General features: G+C 38.7%; 1 protein-coding gene across 1 annotated transcript in view; it reads right to left on the reverse strand.

Annotated features, from left to right (window-relative positions):
• Nucleotides 1-20,607, reverse strand: part of puf (ubiquitinyl hydrolase 1 puf) — a 1,022,896-nt gene that overhangs the window by 481,929 nt on the left and 520,360 nt on the right. Inside the window, exon 45 of the mRNA XM_090376705.1 lies at nt 6,842-7,008. Within this exon, the coding sequence (XP_090232831.1) occupies nt 6,842-7,008 (167 nt within the window). The remainder of the gene's footprint in view (nt 1-6,841; nt 7,009-20,607) is intronic.

The following is a 20,607-nucleotide window of genomic DNA, read 5'->3' on the forward strand; positions in this document are numbered from 1 at the left end:
ATTGCAGTTAATACATACGGCTTTTGTAGCTGAACATCCAGTTGTTTCGTGGTCCTTTGCACCACATCGAGCGCATGCAAGGGTACCACGGCAGGCCATTTGCGAGTGTCCATATTTCTGGCATTTGAAACACCGTAAAGGGTTCGGAACATATGGACGCACGGGGCAGTTAATGTATCCAGCTTTTATCTCATCAGGAGATTTAGGTGAATTGAATGTCAGGATAATATTTCTGGTTTTAACCAGTTTCCCATCCCTACGTGCACTAATTCTTTTGACAGCAATAACTCCCTGGGACTTCAATTCCGAGCAGATTTCCTCCTCGGTAACGTCGAGAAGGTCCCACTCTGAAATGACACCTCTCGATGAATTTAGTGTTCTGTGTGGTGTAACGGTTACAGGGATTCCTCCGATCGATGTTACTCAGAGTAGATGTTCCGACTGCCTGTCATTTTTAGTTTCAATCAAGAGATCTCCAGAACGGAGCCTCTTAACTGATTTGGGTGAACCAACTAACCCATCTAACCCTTTCTGTATAAAGAAAGGTGACATTTTACCAATCGGTTTTTCATTGGTGGAGTGCATGATTAAAAACCGTGGGATAGGCCCTGATGGTAGTTCAGTCCGCTGCCTCTTTGACGCAATAGTGCTGTTCGTGTCTATATTTTCAGATAGGGACCGGGTTAGGGCCCCTGAAGAAATAAGTTTATCAGGATTCATGGAAATTTTTAAGTTGTTCAGTGCCCGGGCTCCACACCCACCACGGAGCCCAAAGGGACGCCCACTACCCGGCATGCAATAAATGCGCTCGGGAGTGGGACGCCAGGGCTACCCAGACACTATACCCGCACCGCCGCCAGCCTGAATTCTGTCCCTCGGACCATGAGGGTAGGGGCGTGGCATTGACACGGTTGACCCTCGCAGGCGAGCCTACTAGCCGATTGATCCTAGCCGGGCCTTCCAGGACCACCCGTCTTGTCGAAGCAGGGGCCAAAGTGGTGTATTGAAGCTGGGCCCCTCAACCATCAGGATCCCCCTTTCCGAATTTCCACGGGTCGCAGCGCACGGCAAACACGCCGGATTCCATTGATGTAAGCCTGGAACCTGGGCTGTGGGCGTTGGATCCCAGTGATGCTAGTCTGGAAGTCCAGCAGCGTCACTGGGAGGTCCCCTCACCACGTACAGGTGCCCACGTCGAGGGGCACTGCTTGTATTTGAAGTAATCCAATAGTAATGCTATCTTTTTACAGCCACAAAACTAATACTGTTAAGAATTCTTTGTAAGACATTTAAAAAGAAAAGAGCATCTTGAAAAGTAAAACATAAATTAATATTTTTTGACATACAAAACAATTTTTTATTATGAAGTGGGCATTCGATATCCAATGCATTGTAAGAAAATAATATGCACAGAAAATAAATCAATACACAGGTAAGTTCACATTCCCAATATTTTTTTTAAGAACAAACAGGAAAATTAAATTACACCAATTTCAAAAAAAAAAAAAAAAAACTAGGCAAGTTGTTGTTGTTTGTTATTTGGTTTTTAGGAGCATTAGCAACTAAGGCCATATTGCTCCGGGATATGCGGTGGTCATTCCTTGACCTTTCCGCATCCTCCATATTTGGTGGTGACTGGCTCGAATCCTGGTCTAATCAAGAAGCGTGTGCTGCACACTGCTGCTCCTTCCCACCCGGAGGTGCCAACTAGGCAAGTAATAACAAGAATTCTTGATAGACGTTTGAAATCACCATTAGTGGGCTATGATCACATATCAATAAATTTGGTTAAGTCTGCAATTGAAAAACTTAACACAATTCATGTTTAAAAAATAAACATATCCAGAAGAAAAATAAACTTTCCATAAAAGATGCATGATTTATGGAAGTCTGGGTGGGAGAACCGAAAAAAAGATAACAGTATAGAAAATACATTAGTAAAGTTTTGGTTTTAATCTTTGTAGAATGCAATTTTAAAAAACATGACATGACAATAACAATTTCTATACTCTGGGAAACACAACCATAAGGACCTTAATCACTGAATTACCTCATCAGTGGTGAGTTACAGGAGTAGTACCAAAATATCGATTCCATGTTAACTGTTTTGTTGATTGAAGATTAAAAAGTTGTAACTTTTTTACCTGCCAAAATCTTTACACACGTTTACTGGAGTGGTTTTTGAAATTATTTCTTTACAGTTTGTAGGATAATTATGTAGTATAAACCAGAGCTATGATGCTCAATACGTTCTACTCAATATTTGTAAAAGAATAAGAGAAGTTTACCTCAATATGGTACGTAGAATACTTCCATATGATACTCTCCAGAAATTAAAATGAATAAAACATTAATGCAAAATGATTACAGTAAAAAAACAAATTGAAAACAATTAAAAAATCAATTGAACGCAATTAAAAAATAATTAAAACAAGTTTAACATTAATTTTAAAAAACAATTTTCCTTCTTGAAGCTGACAACATTTTTTGACCGTATGTCGTGATCACAGGAATGAAAATTACCGAGTATGTGTGAGCACGAATCTTAAATAGAGATTATTAGTCTTCATGCATGTGTGCAAAAGACCACGAATCGGAGATTAGATATGGCTGGCAAATTAATAGAATTCTCATGTAATTTAATTTTGAGAGTTTCTGCAATTAATAGTCTCATACCATTAAGTTGTACACAAGTATTTTGGCCATGTTGAATAAAAAGTATGTTTTTTGTTAACGGTGAAAGGCTAATTGTGATGCTGTTGAATGAGAAGAATGATCTGAGGATGCGTGCTGTTTAACCCAAAAATCAGAAGAAACCACATAGATCCTTGAGTCCCTGAAAAAAATGGGTGCTTTCCCTCGAGAATAATGCATCTGGGAGCTCGTCAGGGACTAAAGACTCCAACAATCTACCAAGTGATGCACACCCGATTCAGGCTTCAAAACAGAAAAACCAAGTGCAAACTACTCTGGTTAAAAAAGACACCATTTTATTAGGAGACTCCATTGTCAGGGAAACGGGGAATATTTTTTGTAATAAGGATAGGTGGAGTAGAACCAGGGTATGTCTGTCGGGAGCAACTATTAATGATGTCACCAACAGATTGTCAGATTTTAAGGGGGATAAAGAGAATATTATTATTCATGTGGGGACTAACGACATTAAATGTACACGATCTGACGAATTGTTGGAAAAATACAGGACCATGCTGAGGAGATGCCGCGAACCAGGCCACGATGTCTGTGTGTCTGCAATTCTGCCCAGACACAATAGGAGGGATTATATGTTAAAAGCCTTGTGGATTAACTCAAGACCTGAAGGACTCTGAAAGGCTTTAGGGGGGAAAATTTCTATCAGCTTGGCCCTTGTAGGTAGAAGGAATTTGTTTTGTAGAGATGGGATACACTTAAACAAAGGTGGTGCAAACGTTTTTGCCAGTATTATTGAGGATACCTTAAAGGTTCAGGGAAACTGCTAGTTAGGGGGGGATGTGGGTTTATCTGACACGCATTTATCTGATAATATTGGTCAAAGTAACTCTTGCACATACCTCAAGAGTTCTTGTCTGTTACCCCAACTGGACATATTATCTAGATGTTCTGGGTGCAGAAATGTTTCAAATGAGCAGGTAGCTAATGCCAGGGAAGAGAGCTTAAAAAACTTCAAGGGTTGTGTTAGGGTTGTTAAATATACAAGAACAGTAAGTCTTAATTGTTTATATATAATGTTAGAAGTATCGTCAATAAAATGAGCGAATTCGAACTGCTGGTTAAAACAAGTAATGCGGACATAATAGGGCTTACGGAGACGTCGTGCCACCCGGAAATTGGGGATGGTGAGTTTCATTATGGCTTGTATAATGAAGGAAGGACAGGGTAGATAGAAGGGGTGGTGGGATAATGCTTCTTATCAGAAGCAGCCTGAGTGCGATGATAGCTTTCCCGGATTCAGACATTTCACGTGCTAGTACAGAATCTGTATGGTGTGAGATAGTTGGAAACAAAGGTATAATGTGAGTAGGAGTAATCTACAGACCAGGTGATTGTGAAGATTATGACGAAAGCCTCTCCATGCAAATGGAATGGGCAAGTAAGCGTCAATGTCTTATTATGGGTGATTTCAATTTGCCTCTAATTGATTGGAGTAAATCGGAAGGAAACTCGACATGGGGAACAAAATGTTTAAATCAACTAGATGACTGTTATTTGTATCAACATGTCAGGGAAAGTACTAGAGAAAAGAATATCCTAGACCTCATCATCAACCACGAATCAGATGACATAACAGGGCTGACAGTAGAGGAACCAGTAGCAGGAAGTGATCACGGAGTTCTACAGTGGATGATGATGATGAGAGAGGTAGCAGCAGTAAAAGGCAAAGGAATAGGTTTTAATTTCAGAAAAGGAAATTCGATGCCTTAAGGCCTCTATTAACTGGGTAGATATCGCACACAGAATGAATACATTTGAACTGTGGTATGCTTTTAAAACATTAATCACAGAAGCCTTGAATGCGTATTTACCATTAAAAAAATTACTCCACGAGGAGGGTTCCCAGTTGGATGAATAGTGAAGTTGCCACATTACTTGAGAAGAAAAAGGTGGCATGGAAAGGTAACAGAGCAATGAAGAGTACTGAAGCCTATAACAGTTAGAAGATGATCTGTAATAGAGCCACAGAAAAGGTTCGACAGGCAAAGGTAGTTTATGAGAAATCACTAGCAAACAGAGTGAAGAGGGGGGGAAAAAGGAATTCTTCACATATATAAATGCCAAGAAGAGCACGACAAACCAGATCGGACCTTTACGTAAGGGAAAGGGGATAATATTAAATACACCAGCTGCTGCTACAGATGAACTCAACAGTTGTTTTGCATCGATATTTAAAATGAAAAACCTTTTGTGGCAATGGGAAATTGTGGGAGCGAAGTTGAAAAATATATAATTAATGATATTGAAATTTCGCAAGATTATTTAATGAAAAAACTTTCGAGCCTACAAGCCAGCAAGGCTCCTGGAGTTGATGGAATATACCCTATAATCTTAAGAGAGACGGCAAGTGAGTGCATTGAACATTGAGGCTAATTATGCGAGCATCACTAGACTCTGGGGAGATTCCCTTGGATTGGAAAAGTGCCAATGTATCTCCCATACGTAAAGGCGGCTCTAAAAGTGAAGTGGGAAATTATCGACCTATCAGTCTGACTTCAGTGGTAGGGAAAATCATGGAGGAAATGATGAAGGGTGGAATTCAGGACCATTTGGATCGAATTGAAATTCTCAAGGATACTCAGCATGGTTTTGTGAAGGGAAAATCATGTTTAAAAATCTGGTTCGCTATTTTGAAAGGGTCACTCACGAGCTGGATTTAGGGAATAATTTTGACATTGTTTATTTAGATTTCAGCAAAGCTTTTGACTCAGTCCCACATGAGTGATTGCTTTATAAGCTGGAATCACTGGGAAAATCCTTAGATGGATAGCAGGATGGCTTCAGGGCAGGAGGCAGAAGGTTGTGATAAATGGCTATTCCTCAGATTGGATTGATGTAAGAAGTGGGGGTTCCCCAAGGATCAGTATTAGAACCACTGTTGTTTTTAATTTTCATAAACGACATCGATGAAGGGATAGAGGGCGTGATGTCTAAATTTGCAGATGATGTTAAAATCGGTAGAGTAGTTAATGATCACTGTCAAGCTGAGCTTCTTCAGAGAGACCTAGATAGACTTCAGGAATGGTCAGAAAAATGGCAGCTATACTTTAATCCAACAAAGTGTAAGGTATTACACTTTGTTGGATTAAAGTATAGCTGCCATTAAGACAGTAATCCCAAAATAACTTATTCACTTGGTGGAATTCAACTAAACCCAGTACTGGAGGAAAGGGACTTGGGTGTTATGATACGGTCAGACATGAAATTCTCTGAGCATTGTAAACAGGTTGCAAGGAAGGCCCATGGTGTCCTATCGAACTTTTGCAAGTAGAGATAAGGACGTGATAATCCCATTATATAAGGCTTTTGTTAGATCACACTTGGAATACTGTTCAAGCATGGAGACCGCACCTACAGAAAGACATCGAGCTTCTTGAAAGGGTGCAAAGACAGGTAACTCGCCTGGCGAGATCGGCAAAAGGGCGTCCTTATGAAGAAAGACTTCGAATATGTGGGTTGCAGAGTTCGGAAACTAGACACCGTAGAGGAGATTTGATTGAGGACGAAATTTTCAAAATTATAAATGATGCTAGAAGTAGGGGACATAAATTCAAGTTACGGGGGGAAATGTTTAGATTGGTCTGCAGGAAGTTTTATTTTAGCCAGCGAGCTATAAATTACTGGAATAAGTTGCCTTCATGGGTGGTAGAAGCCGACAGTTTGGGGAAATTCAAAGGTCATCTGGTCTATCGTAAAGTGATTTGATCTTAGGTTAAATTAAATTACGTATCATGTTTAGATTAAATCAGTTTTGAATAAATACTGTACTCTGTATTATTATTCATTCTATGTTTTTCAGCCTAATTTAACTTGGTTACAAATCATAAAATGCTGTACATGATGAAGTTCGTTGGGGGGGTTATAACCTCAGTGTATTGTACTATACATGTATTTTGTATCCAAAAGACCTAAGTTAGCCTTACGTACAAAACGGAATTACTTACATGGTAAAAAAAAAATGAATAAGTACGTGTTAAGGGTTGCCTGTACATTACAACAGGACTTCATAAAACACATTACAGCCATATGGAATTTGTTAAAAGCCATCAACACAATTCTAATATACCATAAAAACTAGCTATTAAATGTGAAATGATATTAGTAAATACAGGAATAAAGAAAATTTTACCTGTATGTTGGCTTGGCATGAGGTTTGTTTCCATATAACTAGACATGTCTAATCTGAGAGGAAATGAAAAATGAGTATTGACTTTTTCCTTTGTCATAGTTACCATATTAAAGGTATAGCGCATGGTGTTGAAGCATAAAATTCGAGGTAGTTTCTTGATACAAGCCCTAGGAGGAAGAAGAGAGAGAAAAAAAAAAAAAAAAAAACAGGTGTATAAGCACATATTATCATTTACTGTCACAGAACTTGTTTAGCATTTCATTCTTTAAAATCAGATGTAGAGCATGTATGTGTTTCAGTAATATATATATTACTGAAATTATATATAAAAAATTAATACAAATGCCAGTAGTATGGCAAAACTGTAGAGCAAAAATTTAACATAAACCTAACCATTAATCGTAACAGGGAGGGAAGATATTCCCTTTGGTGATATTTCACGTTTCTCGGACCTGGTACCTTACTAAGGGGTGCCACTAAATTGTTATACAATTGCTTTTATATTTTAAATTTTAAAATATATTTATTTGAATTGGATTTAAATTATATTCTAAATTGCCGGTTTTGTAAGTTGGGTGGCAACATCCTTATTCTGTCAATCATGTAATTACTTATTTCTTATTATGCATATTATCTCCTTTCTGTTACTCTCTCTCTACCTTTTTTTCTTTATATATAAATATTAAATGTAATTTTAAAATAAAAGTTACAGTGGATGAAAAAAGGTTTCAGTTGATGAAAAATTAATAAGTCAGATTGAAAAATTAATAATGACAGATGCACCTAAAAGCACAAAGCAGCATTAAAGGATGCAGAAGTATACAGGGTCCACAATTGATTACCCTGATTAAATTTTGTTACAAACATTTTATTACTATTGGGAGGTTAACAAAATTTAACCAAATTGTAAGGTAATATTAAAAGTTTTTATCAATACAATTTTAGAATTTTAAGTCCAGTGAGTTAAGTTTACTGCTGTTGGTTTTTTTTTTTTTTTTTTTTTTTGATTTGGTAGTTGTTGGCGCATCGGCTTCTGTGGCCATATTGCACCTCCCAAGGTTTTTGCAGTACTTTGATCCAAGCCCGAGGCGGGAATCGAACCCGCAACCTTTGGGCTGCCGGGCAGGTACTTTACCCACTCGTCTAGCCCGGTCGGCCTGCTGTTGGTGCTAGCAGCACTGTCGCGTCTATTCATTCAAAATGCTGTCTGTACAAGAGAAAACTCAGTACAGTAGAAATCCTCCAGACGTAAAGCTTATTAAATTGTGCATGGAAAAGTTTTTGGCAACTGGGTCAGTTGAGAAAGGAAAAAGCACTGGCAGACCATCTGTTTCCGAATTGTTAGCCATATGGTGCAAGGAAGTCTGAGGCTTATGCTGCACTGGCCAAAAAAAAAAAAAATCCCTATATGAGAGAGAGAGAGAGAGAGAGAGAAGTAGAAAGGAATCACCAAGAAAGAGAAGAATGATGATACCAAGCCCATACTCACTAGATGTGAGCCCCTGGGGGGGTCTATGCCTACAATGGTCAGATACTTCAACAGTTGAAACCAAATGATCATTGTAAATGTGAGGAATTTGCTAACTTCATATTGAATAAAATTGACGAGGATAATCTGTTTTTTGGATGAGGCCTCATTTCATGTTAGCGGTGTAGTCAATAGACACAATGTAAGTATTTGTGAATCAGCAAATCCACACGTGGTAAGAAAGCATATTCGTAACAGTCACAAAATCAATGTGTGGGTGGTGCACCCTATTACATGATTACATTATTGGACCTTTCTTCTTCAACGAAAACACAATTAGTGAAAACGTCTTTTTAGACATACTCATTAATTATGTTATACCCCAATTGGAACAAAGGCAGCCTATTGTTATCTTTAAGATGGATGGAGCACCCGCTCATTGGGCTCAAGTTGTTCGTGACACTTTGGATAAGACATTTCCAAACCGTTGGATGGGCAGGGATGGACCGATTTTGTGACCCCAAGGTCACCAGACATAAACCCATTGGAATTCTTTCTTTGGGAATATATTAAAGACTTGGTGTATGTGACAGCTGTTCCAGACACCGAAACTTTACGAGAGCAGATTACGTGTGCAGTTGAATGCATCATATCACAGATGTTATAAAATGTATGGAGAGAGATTGAATATCGTCTTGATATTCTGCATGCCACAAGAGGCACTCATGTTGAAGTTCTTCAAAGTCCTTACGTATTGATAAAAACTTTTAATATTAGCATAAAATTTGTTTAAATTTTGTTAACCTCCCAATAGTAACAAAATCAGGGTAATCATTTGTGGACACCTTCCATATAAGTATGTATGAATAGATATATTAGATAAAGTATGCATAAATGGAGGTGAAAATTACACAAAGTGCCAGTGCCTAGAAGGGTTAGGAAAGTAGAAAAAGAAGTATAGTAGATACGTAAAAGGTGAAAGAATGTTAATATCCTAAAAGCTATGATGAATTAAGAAAGTTATGGGCTGAATTACAAAGCCAATACGAGGTGAATGAACTGTAAAGTAAAATTAATAATAAGGTGAAATACAATACAAATAAAATAAAAAGTGGTAAAGCTGTCATTAGATACGGGGGACATATTTAGATAAAAGTCCAATACAGGTAAGGCAAATATGCAGAATCTGATGTCAGCTGAAGTAAATATTGATGACATAGTAAAAGCTATCTCTCAAATGCCTACAAAAAACTGCACAATAACCTTTACACACCATACTGTAATCTTAAAAAACATAAAAGAATTACAAGACAATTTTATCATCCCCCAGTAGATAAAGCTTCCAACAACTTTGTCATTTTTTGAAAGCAATTTTACTATAATCAACTTAAAATGAAATAGAAAATAATTCCATTTTCACTTCCTGCCATCTTTATCCTACTACCAGTTAAAAAGCTAATAGCTTCAAATAAAAAACTATACATTAAATTACAGAACTCAACCCTTAATCTATATCAGGGGTGGCCAATTTAATTTGTGATGTGATCTACGTTTTTTTATTCAAAATGTGCCGCGATCTACCATCTCAAGAATTTCATTGCATATGGTTAAAAGAGTTAATCAACACATATTGAAAATTGTTGTTTATAAATTTTAAAATTAAATGCAATTCAGAATTCTTGTTTTAAATTCATACCTTTTTTTAATTTATGTGAAGTTTGTGTCTTAATGTCATCTGCCATGCTTTCAAAATCGGTGATATACTGTGATAAGGCCAACCGTAAAAACTCTTCTGTATGCAAGTCCATAAGAGTAGAGCAATTCGTCTATGTTTGTTTCAAATACGAAAAGGCCGATCCGCATAGATATGTAGAACCAAAACAGGAATTTAAAAGTTCACTGCATTTTTTGAAATTTCGGTACTTTTCTCGGAAAACATTTACAAAAGTCTTTTTCTGATGACCTGTCTTTTAGGAAGATATCGTTTTGTAATGTATTAATTTCATTTTCAAGTAATATTTTCTCCGTGTGAAAAATCTCGCCAATTTTTCTGCAAATTCTGGATAAGAAATATATTGAACAATGTTTCAATTGTTTTAAAATTGCTGAATCTGGTTTCAAAATCACCCACAACTTTCTCAATTTCAGAAACATATCTCTCACTATTATATTCAAAAACAGGATATTTTTGCAAATGATCTTGCATATTTGCAAAATGATAGAATCATTTTTTTTTTAGATCCTTAGCCTTTGCCAAAAATTGATATTTACATGCAGAAATACTACTAATCATGTCCCACGTTTTTATTTTTTTTCTTGTAATTCCAAATTCAGATCACTTAATTTACTGGTAAGATCTGCCAAAAAAGGCAAATCACACAACCACTCCATATTTTGTAGCTACTAATAATCATCTCTTTTTTGGGTTCAAGAGTAGCCTGTGCGGCCGCAGGCTACTCTTGAACTCTACTATTTTGCAGCGCCTGGAGAAGAGAAGTTTTTTTTTTGATTTATTTTCTGTTTTATTAGCTTAAATTGGCATATTTACTTATTTTCTAGAGTACTTTTATATTCCTAGTTACAATACTTAGTTTAAAGTTTAACTTGATAGAGATTTTGTGGGTATTACTTAGTATCGGTAGCGGTATCAAATCCACGTGTTACAAATTGCAGCTCCTTTGAACGAGAGGTTTTTAACCGTATTTAGCCGATTTATTAACCAATTGTTATATCAAATTATTATCTGTAAGTAGTTATAGAACTCGTGAGGATCCTTAGTTTATTCTAAATTGAGACAGCAAGATTTGGAAGTTAATCAATACTTAAGAGTCCGTATAACTACCATTCGTAATTACCGCCATTGTAACACGATACAGCATATCCGGAATTTGATAGCATTAGCTTGTATAGTATAGTGCATAATATAATATTGTCAATTAATCAGTAAATCTATTAATCTTGTTAAACTTTATTGTCAATTAAACTGGACTTTTAACTATATATATATAACGACTTAGAGTACAAACGTAACAAATCATTAATACATAACTTGATACGGAAGTTATATAAAGGGAACTCGTATATAACACTCAATACTGAAAAATAAATATAGCGTTATAACTGTGTTAGGATACAAGTTTAAGGTTTTAATTTTGTTTTGAATTGTAATTTTACTGACATTAAATCGAAATCATGACTCAGACCAGAGCAGCAAAGCAAAAGGGATGTCAAGCTAATGGGAGTGCTTTGGCTCAGGGGAGAACTGAGGGGGGGGGGGGGGCAGTTGCCCTCTGAATCACAGCCTTTTAAGATGCACTGTTTGCTTGATGTTTGAGGAGCAATCGGGTACGGGACATGATACTGTCTTTGTGTGTGCACGATGCAAGGAGAGCAAGGAAATTAGGCGACAACTCATCGTTGTAATGGGCCTATATGAGACCTTGAAGGACAGGGTGGATGCCCTCGAAGGAAATAAATTCAGGGGCCCATCAAGCTCTCAGCTGCCCACATCAATGCCAGAGCTTGTACTTGGTCATCTTGCAACATAGAGGCAGCCCCCAAGGCAGAATGTGCTGATCCCACAGGAACTAGTAGTTGTTGGTGACTCTATTGTCAGGGAAACGGGGAACATGCTTTGTAAAAAGGATAGGTGGAACAGGACCAAGGTATGTCTGCCAGGGGCAAAGGTTGATGACGTTGTAGAGTGGATATCATCTTTTAAGGGCACAAAAGGTGATATAGTTGTACACGTTGGCACTAATGATATTAAGAGTAGGAGACCAGCGGAATTACTTAACAGGTACAGGTCACTGTTGAAAAAAAAACATGAAGTAGGGTTGAATTTGAAAGTGTCTGCAATTCTGTCCAGACACGATAGGAGGGAGTATATGATGAGAGCCTTGTCGATCAATTCGCCCTGGAAAGATTGTGCAAGGCTCAAGGGGTAGAATTTTTTTCAGCCTGGACTGTACTTGTTAACAGGAGAGATTGTTTCTACAGGGATGGGATACATTTAAATAGAAAGGGTGCAAGAATATTTGCTGATGCTATCGAGGCAATGTTAGGTGGGTCGGAAAACTGCAAGCTTGGGGGGAGACAAAGACTAATAGATTAACAGTCGCCACTGGCAGAGGTGAAAGAGATTCTTGCACTGCTTCTATTGGAATGAGCAGAAGCCTGAAAAACAAAATGCAGGATATTTCAGAGACTGCTGGAAGTCATTGTGGTACAAGTAAACACATGGGTTGTGTTAGGGTAGCTAAGAATAAAAACAGGTGCATGTATACTTGCGTGTACACCAATGCTAGGAGTTTAGTAAATAAATTTGATGAATTTGAGGTATTGCTCAAAACTTCAAAGGCAGATATTGTTGGGATATCAGAGACGTGGTGTCACACAGATATAAGGAATGCAGAACTGGAATTTGGGGAGTACAATGTCTACAGAAAGGATAGACAGGATAGGAAGGGAGGAAGGGTTATGCTATTAGTTAAGAACACATAAAATCCAAGGAAGTGAAGCCAGTCGACATCGATGGACAGGGCAGTGTCGAGTCAGTTTGGTGTGACATAAGCATAGGTAAATCAAAATTGAGAGTAGGAGTGTGCTATAGGCCTAATGACTCTGATGAATATAATAAGATACTGTACAAGGAAATAGAATGGGCCAGTAAATCAGAGAGTCTTATAATGGGGGATTTTAATTTCCCAGATATTGACTGGAATTTGTGGGTTGGTCACTCACACACTAGCAAGACTTTTGTGGATTTATTGGATGATTGTTTTCTACACCAGCATGTTCGGGAGGCAATTAGAGGGAGTAATACTCTTGATCTGATTATCAGTAGTGATTCTTCTTGCATTAAGAATCTGCAGATAAAGGAACCACTAGGTGGCAGTGATCACAGTGTGCTGAAGTGGGATTTACTCAAGGAGGTAACTACCATCAGAGGTAAAGGAAAGGGTTTTTGCTTTCGTAAAGGCGACTATGATGGTCTGAGACAGTATTTAAATTCTATACAGTGGGACCAACTGATGTCATTACCAAAAGCAATTTCAAAATGGGAAGCATTCAAGGAACTAATCTTGGAAGCTACCAGGCTTTACATACCAACTGAGAAATATTGTTCAAGGTTCAGGCCTAAATGGTTGTCAAATGAACTAATGAGACATATGGCAGAGAAGAAAAATGCATGGGATACATACAAATTAATGGGTGACATGGAAGCCTATGATAGATATAAGTTGGTCTGTAACCAAGTCACAAAGGAGATTAGGCAGGCAAAGGCAGATTATGAGAAATCCTTGGCAAAGGATGCAAAGAAAAACAGAAAAGAGTTCTTTACCTATTTAAACTCAAGAAGGAAAGGGATGAATCAGATTGGTCCACTGGATGTTGATGGTTCAACAGTTGAGGATCCTGCTCAGGTGGCTAACAAACTAAATGAATATTTTGCATCTACATTCACACATGAGGAGTTATTCAGGAAGGAGAATGTTGTAGGTGAAGTAAACATTGGCAGTGAGCTAGATGATTTTCTAATAACTGAGAGGAAAGTGGAGGAGAAATTGTTGAGGATAAACATAAAAAAGGCACCCGGGTTGGACGGGATCAATCCAGTTATATTAAAGGAGGCAGCAAAGGAAGTAAGCAAACCCCTAGCCATAATTATGAGAGCTTCTTTGGACTCAGGGGAGGTACCCATAGACTGGAGATATGCAAATGTAACCCCAATCACAAAGGAGGATCAAAGGCTGACACAAGTAATTATAGACCTGTTAGTTTAACTTCGGTTCCAGGAAAATTAATGGAGGCACTGGTTAAAGAAGCACTGCAGGATCATCTAGACAAGAATTCAGTTATAGCTCAGACACAGCATGGTTTTGTTAAGGGCAGGTCTTGTCTGACCAATTTGATTGGATACTATGATGTAGTCACAAAAGAACTGGATGCAGGGAATAACTTTGATATTATATATTTGGATCTTTGAAAGGCTTTTGATACTGTTGCGCATGGAAGACTGCTACACAAATTGGAGCAGTGTGACATTGGAGGCAAATTGCTGCTATGGATAAAGGGGTGGTTGAGTGGGAGAAGACAGAGAGTGGTAATCAATGGACAGTGCTCATCGTGGACTAATGTTATTAGTGGAGTTCCTCATGGTTCAGTGTTGGGTCCATTGTTTTCTGTATTTATAAATGATACTGATGATGGTATATCAAGCTTAATGTCCAAGTTTGCAGACGATACAAAAGTTGGCAGGGTTGTTAAGGACACTACTGATGTTATGCTGCTGCAACAGGATCTGGAAAGGTTGAGCAGATGGGCTGAGAGGTGGCAAATGAAGTTTAACATTGACAAATGTAAAGTGCTACATATGGGAAACAGTAACCCCAGATCAACGTATCAACTCTGTGGTACTACGCTGACAGTGGTAGAGAATGAAAAGGACCTGGGGGTAATTGTGCAGGCAGATATGAAGTTCACTGAGCAGTGCAGACGAGCTGCAAGAGTAGCTCATGGTGTCTTGTCAATGATATACAGGAAATTTTCTAGCAGGGATAGGGATGTGATTATTCCCTTGTATAAGGCATTGGTCAGGCCACACCTTGAGTACTGTATACAGGTCTGGAGGCCTTATTTCAAGAATGATGTAGAGCTGCTGGAACGAGTATAGAGAAGGGCAACAAGATTAGTGAATGGAACAAAGGGTTGCTCTTATGAAGAAAGGCTTAAGTTTTGCAAATTACAGAGTCTGGAGACTAGGCATCGGGGAGGTGATCTGATAGAGGTGTATAAGGCTTTGAATGGCTTGAGCATGCTCAATGCCGATGGGATTCTTCCTCTTGCTCAGAATAATCGCCTGAGAGGGCATAAATTCAAATTGAGGAAGGACGGATGTCGGATAGATGTGCGGAAATTTGCCTTTAGCCAGCAGGCAGTTGGTTTGTGGAATGGACTTCCATCACTTTTTGTTGAAGTTGATAGCCTAAAGAAATTTAAGGCTCAGCTTGACAGGTATTTCAAACGAGCGGAGGAGTGAAACGGGAGTAGTGGTTGTGTTTTTTTTTTTTTTTTTGGCTGATGCTGAATAAGCTTGCTTTCTTGCATCATATGCCTCCACTAATGCTAATCTCCCATTTGATCAACAATTTTTTTAATTTCATTCAGCAATTTTCGAAACCTCTGTAGAAACTTACTCTGACTCAGCCACCTCACATCTGTGTGTGATGCATTTTGAAAAGTCTCCTTTGAAGAGATTGTCCTCTGATGGAATTCATGATTTTGAAAGCTATGTCCATAACACTTTTAGTATTTAATCTTTTTCTGGCTAACACTTGTTGGTGGATGATACAGTGGGAACTCTAAAATTCTGGGCGATGAATCCATTAAGATACCCTCATTGCTTTAGTTCCATCTATTGTTATTGATATGAGCTTAAAAAGTGGTAATTTAATTTTTTCAATAAAATTTTTGAATGCGTTAAATATATCATGGGTTTAACAAAACCATGCCCAGCAGTTCTTCTCTAAGGGCAGAATCATCAAAAACCATACGAACAATAATGAGCAACTGAGCTGTATCTCTGACGTCTGTAGATTCATCCAGTTGTAAGGAAAAGGACACACGATTAGGAATATGAGCACGCAATTGTTCGCTCACATTTTTACTCATTTTTTTCGATGGGTCGCATCACAATATTTCAAGATAATTGCAGATCTTGAAGGGCACTTTTAATTTCATTTTTGTTCTTAAAATTTTTAAAAAGGGAATCTGTTATTTCTAAAAATGCTTTTTTGATGAATTGACCATCAGAAAATAGTTTGCATTTTTTGCAAGAAGATGACTCACTTTAAATGATGCTACATTTACTGCTTTAGAGTGTAAATTCGGTGTCCTGAATAGATTTTGTTGTGCGAATAATCTGGATTTAAGTTCCTTTAATATATTTTTTTCTAAGGTCACTATTAGGCGGAAAATCCTATTGGTATTTACCATGGAGTGCATTGAAGTGCCTTTCTCAATTTCCTTTTTTGGTTATAGCCACAGAAGCATTCCAATTCAAACAACATTTCTTTTATCATTAAATGACATGTTTTACTCTTTGATGAAATTGATACTTTTTAAGATTTTTCGTAGTATTCATTTTAAATCAAAGGGTATTAAATTAACGTACAAGTACTGTCCAATTATTAATATTAAGTAAACTAAACAAGAATTCAATGCTTACACTACGCTCTCCACAATGTAACTGCGAATTTTCATTAGACAAGCCTAGCAGCTGCACGGCAACAAGAGTAGTCACATGGTTCAATGGATTTTAATAAGCGTATGCAGTGGGGCATATAATAATAACATTTAGATTTTGATTAATCTATTTTATATATATATATTTAAAATTACCTGTGATCAACCGAAATTACAGCCGCGATCGACTTGTTAGCCACACCTGCTCTATATGATTGCCAAATTCCATAAACAACCTGTAGGCTTCAGATTCATTACCAGCTCCAAAAATACTGGCTGCTACCTTCCAGCTAAACAATTTTTCATACTACTTAAAACTATTTTTAACAATCTTACATCTAATTGGATAATAAACAATAACCAAGCTGTCATCAAACACATTCAAATCTAAATTACCATAACCAGCACAGAAACTTTTGATTGGTTTCACACAGTGCTACAGACAACAAAATGGCCAGTAGACAACATCTCGATGACTTTACCCTGGGTTGAACAATTGGGAAGCTTGAGGAAGTTCAAAGTGCGAGGAGTGTGACTGCAGAGTTCGGCATCGTCCATAGCATCATCTCAGGTGTGTGGTTGGCCTTCAGAACGACAGGTACAGCTGTTTGAAGGACAGTGGTGGTCGTCCACAAAAAACAATGCCTAATGATGACCGCTATATACTCTTACAGGCCAAGAGAGGCCGACACAGACAGTGGGATCCACTGCAAACAAGCTGCACAGGATGCAGGATATCACGGTTTGCTGTGACTAGGCTACTCCACAAAGGTGGACTGTTTGCCCGATGGCCAGTACGCTGTGTCCCATTAACACTTGCCCATCGGAGACACCATTTACAGTGGTGCATCGAACACAAGGACTAAAAGGCAGTGCAATGGGATAAGGTACTCTTTACTGAAGAGAGTAGATTCAGTCTGAGCAGTAATTCTGGACATCAGCTAATGTGTCGAGAGGTTGGCACATGGTATCACCCCACAAACATCACTGAAAGGGATGGATGTGGCAATCGAGATGTTGTCATCTGGGGAGACATTATCTTGGATGGATGTACACAACTTCAGATACTGGAAGGCGGTACCATAACTGGTGCATGCTACTGTACTGAGGTAATCCTTCCCCATATGAGTCTGTTCCAAGGTGCCATTTGCCCCAAGTTTGTGTTTATGGGTAATAACGCCACACCCCATTGCACTGTAGCTGTTGATAGGCTTTTGGAAAGTGAAGACATTGTTCATACGGATTGGTCTGCCTGTTTCCCCCAACCGATCTAAATCCCATCGAACACATATGGGACGTTCTGGGGAGATGCCTAGCGGGACGTCCACATTCACCAGCTGAAGATGGCGCTGACAGAGGAATGGACGATGTTACTGCAAGAACTTAACAACATTGTTCTAAGTATGAACAGGCAGTGAAAAGCCTACGTCGACATTAGGGGTGGCCATATCTGTCACAGGACCACCTCTTCCCTTTGTTCCATCTTTGCCAGTGATGCATTTGTATCATGGCAGCTAGTGTTATGTTGCCAATTTTGAATAAAGTCCCTCTGTACCATTTTGTTTCTGTTGTTATGTCGGTGTTGTTTCCTTCAGCATTTCTATACCTCACGAGGTTCCTTTGGTATAGTTTTCCCATATCCAGGCCACTCCTATGAGAAGCTACAGGTGAAAACCCGACTGGTCCTTAAGTTTTTTAAATACCAGTGTAATATTTGCATTATATGAGGTCCTTGAGGTTGTCACAGACATTCTCTCAGATATGCCAGACAAGCTGTACTTGCTACCAGGGAGTCTAAAACGCTGATGGAACTGATATTCGGATGACACTCAAGTCAAGTGAACCCAATTTCGACAAAGTCCGGACGGGCTGTGACAGCCGAATCCTCTGCTTGCACCTTCACGATGGTGGGATTATTAGTAATCCTGGGTATAACCTCCATGCACAAGTACATGGTGGGTGACCACCCAGGTGTGAACCAACGTAAACAGGGTTCGAGGTGTGGCACCCACACCACATGGAGGAACGCCGCTTCTCTATGTTACCAGGCAGTACTACCTAGTACTGCCTGGTAACATAGGCAGGCAGTACTAGGTAGTGGATGACTCTTATCAACCGGTGCTATACCACCACCTTGCTTATTGGAGGCTTGAAGCGGTGGAACCCATGTTTAGTCTCTAGAGCTAAGTTCCGGACAACCCTTCCCCATCTCCTCCATCATGCAGTATGATTGATGACTTTTTAGGTTATGATGAACATCGTGGCAAGATTCAATATTCCTTACATTAATATTGCTTACAGCTCTAAAACAGAATTCGCTGGTCAGCCGCTAGTTAGTACACTGGTATTTAAACTCGAACCTATTGTTAACTCTCTAGGAGGCTTCTGGATCAGCTAGTGTATAATCTTGCTACCTCTACTCTGCCAGATAGTGACTGGAGGGAGTCCGAGTAGTATGTATGGGGGTGCATAGCCGAGGCCATGTTATGTCAAGGATCTGGGTATATTCTCACCATGTGTATGCCATATCCAAAAATTTCATCACTTTGTACATCATGTCCCACCCACTTTTTCTTACCATTGAATACACCATGAATTGTCAAACTAATAGAGCAAGCTTATTTGTGAAAAGATCTAAACGTTCCAAGCACTCCCTAATTCATTTCACAAATATATACGTGGTCTCGATTCTAATCTCAACAATGTCCATTTCCACTTGCAATCTGCCAAATTATTCCCTGTATGATTCCTTTCATCTCAAAGGTGGTACTTGTGCATATGTCCGTTCTGATATTCCTTGTCAGAGACTTGGCAATTTGGAATCTCCTCTCTTTAATCTTCTCTGGCTTAAAATCTCTCTACCTCATTGTGTCAAATTCATGTTGTCTCTACCGTTCTCCCAACTCCACCATTCATTTGGAGCTCTTTGACTTCCTCTCTTTGCAACTTGACTTTCTCCAGTCCAACTTTTCTAACAGTGACGTAATTTTCCTTAGTGAATTTAATGTTCACAACTCCAGCTGGCTTCCGTTTTCTAGTCACACCGACCCAGCTGGTCGAGATGCTGAGGCTTTTGCAATTACTAATGACCTTCACAGATTGTTCATTTACCTACAAGAATACTGAACAACCCTAATCATACAGCCAATACGCTTGATCTTTTTCTCACAAACAACCCTTCTAAGTACACGGTCGAAGTGAGAAGTCCTTCAGGCACTTCAGATCACAACTTGGTGATTGTCTCTTCTCCAATGGAACCTTTATCTCATGGCTATTCCCAAACTCGTGTTGTTTGGCATTACAAGAATGCAAAATGGATGACCTGCGAGACTTCTTTTCCTTGGTCGGATTACAGTTTCAAAACTTCTGATGTCAACGTTTGCTCAGACCATGTCAGTGAAATTATTCTTGCAGGAATGGAATCCTTTATCCCACACTCCACTTTCAAATCTCGTCCTTTATCTAAACCTTGGTTTTCCAATAAATGTGCTAAGGCTGTTCAAGAGAAGAATGTTGCATATCGTAATTGGCTTGGTTCTAAATCTTCAGTTTCATTTTATGTGTACACCAAAGCTCTCAACAATTCTAAAGCAGTTATTAATCAGTCGAAACTAGAGTTTGAACAGGCTAAGAGTAGAAAACTTGCTTCTTGCCCTAATCGTAGCCGAGCATTCTGGTCTCTTGCCAAAGCTATTGGCCGCAACTTTTGCCCATCTCTGCTCCCACCTCTGTCCAAACCAGATGGTTCTGTTGTCACTTCAGCCAAGGATAAAGCTGACCTGTTAGCATCCCATTTTTCTTCCAACTCATATATTAATGATCTTGGTGAAATACCTCCCACCATTCCCAACATGCTCCATTCAATGCCTCCTGTGGTCTTCCGTCAAAAGGATGTCACAAGGATTTTGACAAATCTTGATGCTAAGAAAGCTCCAGGTCCCGATAGTATTTCTCCACTTGTTCTCAAAACCTGTGCTCCTGAACTTACTCCTATTCTTTGCTGCCTTTTTTCACTTTCTTATTCGAAAGGTGTTTTTCCTTCTGTTTGGAA

Source organism: Mastigoproctus giganteus, chromosome 6 (genome assembly GCF_048544385.1).
Source record: "Mastigoproctus giganteus isolate SK-2022 chromosome 6, ASM4854438v1, whole genome shotgun sequence".
In the NCBI taxonomy this organism is placed as follows: Eukaryota; Metazoa; Arthropoda; class Arachnida; order Uropygi; family Thelyphonidae; genus Mastigoproctus; species Mastigoproctus giganteus.